Here is a 10,428-nt window from a genome sequence, read left to right as displayed (position 1 = left end):
CTTGGGAGAGCTGACGGGGTTACTGTGGTGCTGATAACCGGGTGCTCCCCAGAAGCTGTCCCAGCAGAGGGGAGCCCCCTTTGTGCCGAGGCTGAAGGTCGATCCAGGAGGATTTCTACCTGCAAAGCGGGGAGTGGTTTGTTTCCCAGGGCAAGGAGGTTTCAGTGCCCCAGGAGAACAAGGAGTATCCGCACCACTCCCTTCTCCCCCAGAAAGGGAGGAGGGTGCTGCAGGAGCTGCAGTGAGTCAGGCAGCAGAGCCCTGTTCTGCAGGGGTGGTGGCTGCTCGCACCGCTCGCTGAGCTGTAACCACCTGGTGCCATGGAATGGTTTGGGTTGGAAAGGACCTTAAAGCTCATCCAGTTCCAACCCCCTGCCATTGGCAGGGACACCTTCCACTGGAGCAGCTTGCTCCAAGCCCCATCCTTGAACAGTGCCAGGGATGGGGCAGGCACTCCGTGTGCAGCAGAGCCCTAAGCACGTCCCTCCCCGGCAGTGACTGAGTCGAGGCAGGCGCGAGGCTCTCAGGAGTTTAATGTACTTGGCACTCCAACTGTACAACACATTTACAGAGAACCACACGTCCGTGTCTATGTACACCCTCCTCCATCCCAGCAGCACAGGCACCGACCCTCTGCACGTGAGATACGGCTCCTCAAGCCCAATTCTGGGTAATGCTCAAGGATGGGTACGCAGGAGCGCTGTCCTCACCCTGTCATCACCGGTTGAAGGGCAGGAAGGACCAGCTGAAGGATCTGTTGTTGGCTGTGCTCAAAGCTGTCACCACGTCGTTTCCTACAACCCTCTGCAGTGCATTTCCTACACAAATCTTTGGACCTCTAGAACATGGCAGTGTTGCCGTTATGAGTATATACAACCTCTATCTCTGGCTTTACACCTCAGCTTCACTTTCTCTTCTCTACCTTTCTACCACATGCAATAACCCCTTGGTTGCCTCCAGTCTTGCCTCCCTGAGAAAGGCATTTCATTTCCAAAAGGCAAAGGTAACAAAAGTAAATCTACCACCGCTCCCTGCTATTCCCCTCTAGTTGCTGCTCCTCTTCCCTCCCCAAACCCTTTACACAACGTTGCCTAAACCATTCCTACACCCCAGAAATGCAGTTCTCTTTCAGTAGTCCAGGGCAAACACAAGCCTTTGTGGCTCACAGTGATGGCGTAGGTTGAGTGTCTCCTCTCAGCCAACCAGCTCATCAGTGCCCCATGGAAGTGTGGGGTGATGCGTTGCCACGCACACCCCAGAGAAGGAATCAAGTACTTGAAAGGAAATGCCAAGTGTGAACCACAACAAAAATACAAAAGTAAAAAAAAAAAAAAAAAAAAAGGGAAAAACACAAAGAAAACCAAAATAAACCCCCCAAACTTGAACAAAACTACTACAAAACAATTAAATAGCTGGCAGGTTCTGAGAGTGGAAATGAGGAATGTACAAAGGACACAGGAAGATGAAAGATTCCAGTAGGTAAATTGAAACCCTGTTGAACCTGGGGTCTGGTTTTGCTTTTTTACCATGGAAAAGTTGGATTCTGGGAACCACGGCAAGGAGAAAATGGGAATTCAGGTTTTGAGCGCCCTTTAGGGGGACTCCTGTGTGTGGATCCAATGCCCCTGCCCAAGGATGTGCTGCCAGCCCATGCTCCTGCTTTAGCTTGACTGGTTTTCAGCCTCAAACAGCAAGCTTTCAGAAAGCCAAGTCTGCTCCTCCAATCTGCCATAAGCAGGTTTCTGAACCCCTCCCAGCTTTAAAACCAGGTTCAAAGTGGCCGTGTTGGTAAAACCAGACTCCAGCTCAACAGTGTTAACTGTATACCAGTAGCTGCCATTACACCATCAAGAATGTCCTGCTCAGCAGAGCGAATCCAATCATGCTCACAGAGGAAAATGTACACAGTATTTATAAATAAACAGTCTTCCAGCAGGATGGTGCTGGGCCCCTTCACACCAGCGTCTCTTTCCGCTTCCCACTGAGCTGCTTCTCCCGTGTTGTCCTGTGCCCAGTCGATGATCTCTGTGCTTTCCCTCCCTTGCCCTCCTCCGAGTCCAGGATGGAGCCACACTCGGATGTGCTTTCATCCAGCTCCATCTCGGATATGCCAGACTGCCTCTTCTGGGCTCTGACGTTGGGCACGGAGGGGTTGTTCTCCTCCAGCTCCTCACTTAGCTCCGGCAGCTCCTTGAGCTCGGCTGTGGCTGCAGTCCGCTGGAAGGGAGCGATGGCTGTTCGGATGCAGTTCACCCACTGCTGCTTGTGGAAGACGTCGTTGGCCTGCAGCGTGTGGGACTGGCCTGGGCAGGGATCTTGGAAGCGAACTCGGAAGATATTTTTAGCTGAGGATAAACATAGGAAGAAGCAGATCAGTTTCAAGCTCAGTGTTTAGAGATTGCATTGCTAGACAGGAGACCTGGGCTGCTCTGCTGCAGGGAAAGCATCCAAACCCACCAGAACCAACCCCAAACCCCACAGCCCAGCACGGACATGCTGAAATGGGTGTTTCCTAATCTGAGCACCAGCAAAACGCCATATATGAAGCTCATGGCCACCAAATACATTGCTAAGCACAGCGCTGACAGTCTAAAGGTAGATGTTAACATGTGGCTGATACCGTAAAGAAAACTCAGCCCATGGGGATTTGTGCTCAAGTATAATCATAGAATCAACCAGGTTGGAAAAGCCCTTTAAGCTCATCCAGTCCAACCACGGCCCCGCACTGCCAAGGCCACCACTGCCCCATGGCACTAAGGACCTCGTCTCCATGGTGTGTGAACACTTGCAGGGACGGTGACTGCAGCCCTGCCCTGGGCAGCCTGTTCCAATGCCTGAGCACCCTCTGGGGAAGGAATTGTTCCACAGCTCCATCTAAACCTGCCCTGGTGCAGCTTGAGGCCGTTTCCTCTTGTCCCATCCCTTGTTCCTTGGGAGCAGAGCCCAGCCCCTCCTGGCTCCATCCTCCTCTCAGGCAGTTGTAGGGAGCCATCAGGTCCCCCCTGAGCCTTCTCTTCTCCACACTGAATCCCCCAGGTCCCTCAGCCACTCCTCACAAATCTCTCACCAACACACTCCCATGCAGATGAACTGTTTTGCTCTGTACCTTTATCAGAATTGCCAAAGGCTCCTCGGAAGGATCCTCCCATTTTCACATCTCCATCCTGCAGGTCCTCCAGGAGCAGCTCCTGGACAGGGATGGGCTGCCTGTACACTTGGTAGGCCTGACGCTCATTGCGAGTGACTGGCCGGGTCAAAACCAGGATGTCTTGGAAGAGGAAGACATAGAGTTTCTGAAAGGGAAAAGACATTTGAATATGAGCAAAGCATAATACTCTGCATTCAGAGCTGTCACATCCCCTCTGGGATTCAAAGCCATATTATCTGGAGTTTCACCCCTGTTAACTTCCCAAGTTCCCTGTTGCAACAATGTAGAGCCTTGGCAGAGGTGGCAGAGACCACACACCAACAGGTTTGTTATTTTAAAGACCCTTAAAAAGTGAATTACGATGCCAGGAATAGGTTGACCAGTAGGAGATTCTTTTCTGATAATACAAAATCCCAGACTGGTTTGGGTTGGAAGTGAGCTAAAAGCTCATCCAGTTCCAACCCCTGCCACGGGCAGGGACACCTTCCACTAGAGCAGCTTGCTCCAAGCCCCTGTGTCCAACCTGGCCTTGAACACTGCCAGGGATGGGGCAGCCACAGCTTCTCTGGGCACCCTGTGCCAGCGCCTCAGCACCCTCACAGGGAAGAGCTTCTGCCTAAGAGCTCATCTCAGTCTCCCCTCTGGCAGGTTAAAGCCATTCCCCTTAGCCTGTCCCTACAGGCCCTTGTCCAAAGCCCCTCTCCAGGTTTCCTGTAGCTCCTTTAGGCACTGGAGCTGCTCTAAGGTCTCCCCTTAAGGAGCCTTCTCCAGGCTGACCCAGCCCAGCTCTCTCAGCCTGGCTCCAGAGCAGAGCTGCTCCAGCCCTTGCAGCATCTCTGTGGCCTCCTCTGGACTTATTCCAACAGCTCCATGTCCCTAGGGGCCCCGGATGCTTCATGTGTACACAAATGTAGTGGCCAAATGAAACAAAAAGAACCTGACCCCAACCAACAATAGAAAAATACAGAAAATAGAAAAGATTTGATGTTTACAATGAGGTTAATTCTGCAAGCCAGGACAAAAGGCAGCAAACCCTGGAGTAGAACAAGGTCTTTCAGCACTGCTGCAGCGGGAGATAAACTTCTGGCAGTTCATTTCAAAGCCAAACAGGCTTTTGCAGGAACACTTTTGTTTGGAAGAGCTGTGAGCCAGGGCTCATAATGGGGAATGTCAGAGCACCTGAAAGTAAACAGCCAGCAGGAAATCCCTTTTGATGGAGTGCTTGGGCACAGAGCACACTTTCTATGGTAATTCTGTGCTAATTATTTTCCAGCTTCTGGAGGCCAATTGTAAAGCTGTCAGCAGGAAACTTTCCCTTCCTTACACTCTGCAATGTGGGCTGCCATCAGGTGCTTTCTCTTCTGCTTTTTATACTTAGCTAATTGTCTAAACTAACCTGAAGGATGGAAATGCTCCTGGTCCTGCTAGAACAGACAATCAGTTTTAAGTACCTCTGAGGGAAGGTTTTCAAACCTGGGAATTAATCACCATGAACGTGAGGGACTTACATGTCCGTTTTTATTCTTCAGCTCCCCATGGCACAGTAAGGCTTTGCTGCCCTCAATCCTGGGGTCCTTCTGCTTCTCATCCAGGTACTCCAGCTTGTCAATGTAATACTGGCACTCTGACTCGCCCTTCTTCAGGTTGATGTCGGAGAGGACTCCTTGGATTATAGATATCTAGAAATCAAAATAACAAATCATCAAATAGTCACCTCTGCTTGTGTATCTTCCCTATTTTAGGATGCCAGATGATGGAATCCATGTGGACTGATCTCTTGCTTGGCTTGCTGCAGTCACTGATTTGCATCCACCATGAAAACCACCCCACAAGGTTGCCGAGGGTTTTCGAAAGCTTTCTAATCCCCCCAAACCTCACCATCCAGCATGGACAAGTTGAAACGGGTGTTTTCTAATCTGAGAACCAGCAAAACACCATATATGAAGTTCAAATATAAATTGCAAAGCCCAGCATTGGCAGTCTAAAGGTAGATGTTAACATGTATCATGTGTTTGCTCCCCTTAATGAACTTCAGCCCATGGAATGCATGCCCAGGTATAATCATAGAATCAACTGGGTTGGAAAAGACCTTTCAGATCATCAAGTCTTTTATGATGAGATGGTTATGTGAGAACAGGGATCATGAAATCACTGTTACTTACAGCTTCTTCCAGAATCTGGATATCAGGGTGGTCTTTGGGAGTGTGCCTCAGGATCTCTTTCAGGAGCAGTGGGTATTTGACGAGCCGACTTCGAGGAATGTCCAAGAAGCTCCAAAGGTCCAACTTGCGGCTGAAAGGAGACTCAAGGCAGCGCTGAAGAAAGTCCTGCACCCTCCTGTCCTGCTTCTTCTGATCCAGAAGTGCTTTGGCTGCCAGCTGATTGCTGCAGTAACCTTTGTAGGCATGGAGTCGTGGTAACTGTAGAGAACAGAACGATATTCCAGAGTTAAATTCCATGTAGGAAAGGCAAATCACATTAACATGTCAAGCCCGGGGAGTTCTACTTCCCTTGCTGCAACATCTAACAGACTATCTAGTATATGTAGCTAGTCCTTTGTGAGTAGAACAAGGCACACGAGGCCTTTGAAGTTCAGATGTTGGAGATTAGCAGCGATAACACGACTGCAATCACATTAGTGACACACAGTCCAGAAGATATAGTCATTTCAAACATAAATCAGCAACTAATTGCAGTCACACCAGCCCAAGTCTCAAGAGTGAAATCAGGGCCCTTGTGTCTGACAGAGTCCCATTGTTTTCAGTACAGACAGGATTTCCGTTTCAATCTTTCACTCAAGGCCACAAAAGCTCCCAGCTTTTAGCTTACATGTTCTTTAAGCTCATTTGTAGCCTACTCTCTCTCTATGTACTCACCCACTTCACAAGAATGGGCCCAATCTGCTCCACTGTTCCATCTGGCTTTGTTGCTTCTCCTAAACTTGCCAACAAGTCTGGAATTCAAACACAAAAATAGAAGTTGCAACAATGCCCCAGTAAGCTGCTCTAACACAAGAAAGAGTTTAACTCTTAGTCAGCACACTGTGAAATGATCCTGTTGCTCTTACCTTCATGCAGAGGAATATAAGAATCCAAGTCACCAAATATGTGGGTGAGCTCCTCCTCAGACATGATGGAGAGTTTCAGCATGGGATCATGATAGGCCTGGCAAAGAATGGCAGAATATATTCAGATCTCCTAAGTCTAAAAGCTGACACATTAAGTATGAGGGGATATATCAGGGCAGATATGAAGTGACATGATACATGCAGGGCAGATATGAAGTGAAGCCCACAGTAACATCAGCTTTGATTGCCACAAGATTCCCCTCTGTTGGAAGGTTTTGAGACCTTCAGATGAAAAGGACTTTCCTGTCTGAGCTGTTCTCATCCAGGAGAGGGAACCCCCAACTGGCTCTGCAGGGCTGCAAAGAACAATCCTTTTATGGTTGGCTTTGCTGCAAGTAAATCACTAGCATAGGATTGCTCACGTCAACTTTCCAGGCCAGCTTTCCAAGTGTGGATTCTGAGCCTGATAAAGCTCATGTGTAATGTTTGCAGGTGTAAAGAAACCGCATTATTATCTGACTACTGAATGCAGGGAAAACAACCCACTCACCTTTCTGGCAAGCTTCAGGTCTTCGATTAGGTCCTGCTCTCCCCTGGACATTTCATAGATTGCCTGTGAGGAAAGTGATAGATTAGGCAGTGATTTTTAATCCCAGTTTTCTTCTAAAAGAGCTTTTCAGCTCACATAAAGTACATCCTGTCTCTGCAGCTTGAATAGGGGGGCGGTTTGCCATCTGATTCACTGTATGCCACCTGGGCACAACAACCTCTACTAAATCTGCTGGCTTTCCCAGCTCCCAGAAAGCAAAGTTACAACTGTGTGAAAGCTCTGAGGCTCGTGCACAAGCCAAATTAAATAGTAGTGCCTTTTAAATCACTGCTTTTACACAGGCAAGTATGAAAAAGAACAAACCCCAGAAAACCACAGAGGTCAAATCTCTTTAGTCAGCTTCTGTGTTGTCACTAGAAGATTTGTCTAAGAACTACGGACAAATGCAAGCCAAGGCCTTGCTATTTGGCTTTCAACCAATTGTCAAGAGCTTTAGGACAGCTTGCTTTACAAGGAACCCGACTTTGGGTCTGCTGCAAAGCAACCAGTATGCCTGGGTCTTGAATTTCAGCAATGCTGAGCACCCCTGTGGGAAGAGTTTGGCATCTCTGAAGGGTCAAACTGGGGAGATGAACTCCCTGGAGACTCCAGAGAGAGAAACCTACCTTTTCCCATGACTAATGTAGAAATAAATCTAGTGGTTTAGAAACAAGAGGTGCACAGGAAGATACAGCCACCCACAGATGCTCATTACTCCTTTCCCCACCAAGAAACAGCCAAAGCCAAGGTCTTCACTGCCTATACCAATCCTGCTGTTTAAGGGATATCGTACCTCCTGGCGCTTGATTTCTTTGGTGCTCAGGGACTCTTTCATGTTGACATCTAACATCTCAGACCAAAGAACACTGTTTCTTCTTTTAGGAGGAGTAGGAGCAGCAGATCTGCTACATGACTTCTGGGCACAGCCAGGAGATTTGCTCTCACTGCGGAGGGCAAATGACTGCAGGGATTAAGAGAACAAAGAAAGTTAAAAGAATATGTAGAGCCAGTTTCAGAAGTACAGGAGTATTATAGTATTATCCATACCCCTCCCAATCTCCTCTGTTGTGCAGGGCAGGAAAACACACCCAGACACTTTTCCTTAGATAAAGGAACACTAATCAAGCTGCTGAGAAAGCCCTGAGATTGCCAAGCTTTTCCATGCACCTCTCCCTGCACTGATCTAGCAGCAGCACTTGGGAGGAGGATGGGAATGTAAAGCTTGGGTTGATTTTCAAGGTATGAGGAAGTAAATAAACTAGGATCATAATTCTACCTATTAGGGGGTAATCAGGAACCACTTGAACTTTGCTCTCGTGATCTGCAAGGTTACTACTAGAACCCAGGCACAGAAACTCTCTTATCTGCACGCATGGGGTTTGTGTTCCTTAGACAACACTTATGTAACATGAGTAAAAGATCTCTGAGCAGCAGGGTCAGTGCACGTGCTCCAATGCACCTATCTCAAGCGCTAGAACAGTTTGTCAACTAATTCCCTCTATCTGAATCAGTTTAACATTTTTATTGCTTAATAACCTGATTATCCCACAAGCTACCTCTGAACTCTTGAACTCTTCTTCACACCCTAACTCCCAAATAAGCTTTGTGTCCTTCGTCTTTTCCAACCTACTTGATTCTATGAGTCTACATAGCGGATTTTCAAGAGACACTTTGAAACCCCAGTGCCTGTTTTACCCCCATACAGGCAATACCTTCCCCATATCTCTGATGCTTCTAGAACTATAGAAGAAGCTCTTCCCTGTGAGGGTGCTGAGGTGCTGGCACAGGGTGCCCAGAGAAGCTGTGGCTGTCCCATCCCTGGCAGTGTTCAAGGCCAGGTTGGACACAGGAGCTTGGAGCAACCTGCTGTAGTGGAAGGTGTCTCTGCCCGTGGCAGGGGGTTGGAACCTTTAAGCTCCATTCCAACACAAACCATTCCATGATTCCATGACTAGAAAGCTTTGGTTTTTACCTGTATGGTCTGTCCAAAGCGCCGAACAGCACCATTTCTTACAGGAGAGATCAAGTTTGCCAGGGATGTGACCCGTGCTAAAGGCCGAACCCTCTTGTTGCTTGGCTCCTGTAAATAAAGCAGAGAACAAATTGTACTGCCTGTGACTTCCACTGAATTTCTCAAGCTGCCCAGGGAAGTTTAAGAAGCATGAACCCACTTAAGGAGTGGGAAACACAGCAAAGAGGGTGGTTTGAAGTAGCCATTCATCTTGCAAGGAAAGCAGAGGCTGTAAATATTTGTCTGAAATGGAAGGTTGCAATTAAACTGCAGACACTTTGCCCAGTAAAAAAGACAAGGTAACACATACATCAGTCAGAAGTCAAAATAGGGCTCGAATAGGGACTGTTATGGTCTGAACATAAATAGCCTGAAGCATTTTCCTCCACAAGGCAAGTGCCTGTCAGCTAAAGATGGAGCTGTGATGAGCTTCTCCATTTTATCATGTCTTCCTTTGTAGAAAGAATGTGTTTTTCCATCTGATTTTGGAGAGAAAAGGAGTAGTCGGAGCCCAGAAGCTATTGTAACAAACAGCAAATGGCCACATGCTGAACATTCCTGCAAGGGACACGAACACATGAAGCGGATAGAGTTTAAACCGCTCAGTTTCCAAAGCCTCTTCTCCACTCCTGACTCTCCCTTCACCCCCCACAAGTCATCACCATTTTTCTTATTTAGATTTGAAAGACAGAGCTTCTGCTTTTCTACACCACTAATCCCTGCTGGGAACACGGAGTGTTTTCAGTTCTGTGCTGACCAAAACGCTGCCAAGAAAGAGGAAACACCCCATGGAAACCTCCTGATGCTTGAGCTTACATCACTTTTGAAACCTATGCTGGCAACTATATGTATTTTATACCAGTAATATTGTGTTGGAAGGACTGTACAAAAAAGGTGTGCACAGTGGGAAGCCAGGGAAAGATGGACTCAGAGCTTAAGGATAGGGGAAAGGCTGGACAAGGTGCCCTGGTGCCCTTCAATATCTGGCAGATGGTTGGATGTGACTCATCATCACAAGGAATTTCTTAGCGTGAAATTCATTTAAGTTGATAGAAACAGACTCTTTTTTGAGTTCCTTTCAGTAGAAATTTTACCATTACTCATTTTTGGTTAATCACATTTCATTATCTCCTCTCACATTTCCAAAGGCAAAGACTGAGATGATGGCTTAGGACAAGCTGTCTGCTGTCTCCACTCCTGTTTGGTGCCCCAAACTCTTTGCTTCTGTGTGAAGTGACAACTGCTGGAAACCAAAATAAGGGGAGTAAGAACACAGAGCTGGATTCCAGTCAGGAGACTGAGGAAGCAGAAGAGCTCTGTAAGTAAGATCTGATTTCAGCAACATGACCCGAGGAGCGGCCGTCGCTCTGTCTGCCTACATGCAGTGTTAGGCAACAGAGGAGCTGAGCTCACACTGATTTAAGCGTTCAAAGTTGCAGGGGTGTGGGGGGGGAAACATGAAAAGAAACAATTTACGAGTGATGCAGGACAGAAAGACCTCTTGGCACAGCACAGAGTGTGTTCAAAGCTGTGCTTAAAGCCCTCAGAACTATGAGGGTACTGTGGAAAGTTTTAAGAGAGTCCTCAACCTTGAGCTGAGTTTAGGTAGAGCA

The 10,428-nt window shown here is 47.7% G+C and overlaps 1 protein-coding gene across 2 annotated transcripts in view; it reads right to left on the bottom strand.

The window, feature by feature from the left end:
• Positions 1 to 516: 516 nt before the first annotated feature.
• NET1 (neuroepithelial cell transforming 1) overlaps positions 517 to 10,428 on the bottom strand; it is a 55,690-nt gene continuing 45,778 nt past the window's right edge. For both annotated transcript variants that reach the window (XM_057425597.1, XM_057425598.1), the window contains 9 exons: positions 8,777 to 8,884; positions 7,598 to 7,765; positions 6,766 to 6,828; positions 6,216 to 6,312; positions 6,025 to 6,101; positions 5,311 to 5,568; positions 4,657 to 4,827; positions 3,107 to 3,293; positions 517 to 2,345 (listed from right to left, as the gene is read on the bottom strand). In XM_057425597.1, the coding sequence (XP_057281580.1) occupies positions 1,954 to 2,345; positions 3,107 to 3,293; positions 4,657 to 4,827; positions 5,311 to 5,568; positions 6,025 to 6,101; positions 6,216 to 6,312; positions 6,766 to 6,828; positions 7,598 to 7,765; positions 8,777 to 8,884 (1,521 nt within the window). In that variant the 3' untranslated portion in view covers positions 517 to 1,953. The remainder of the gene's footprint in view (positions 2,346 to 3,106; positions 3,294 to 4,656; positions 4,828 to 5,310; positions 5,569 to 6,024; positions 6,102 to 6,215; positions 6,313 to 6,765; positions 6,829 to 7,597; positions 7,766 to 8,776; positions 8,885 to 10,428) is intronic.

The sequence above is a fragment of the Pezoporus wallicus genome, unplaced genomic scaffold (genome assembly GCF_028554395.1).
Source record: "Pezoporus wallicus isolate ANWC-B61680 ecotype Strahan unplaced genomic scaffold, APGP_CSIRO_Pwel_v1 contig_4722, whole genome shotgun sequence".
NCBI classification, from domain to species: domain Eukaryota; kingdom Metazoa; phylum Chordata; class Aves; order Psittaciformes; family Psittacidae; genus Pezoporus; species Pezoporus wallicus.
Note: the sequence above shows the minus strand (reverse complement) of the source record. Positions and strands in the feature narration are given on the sequence as shown.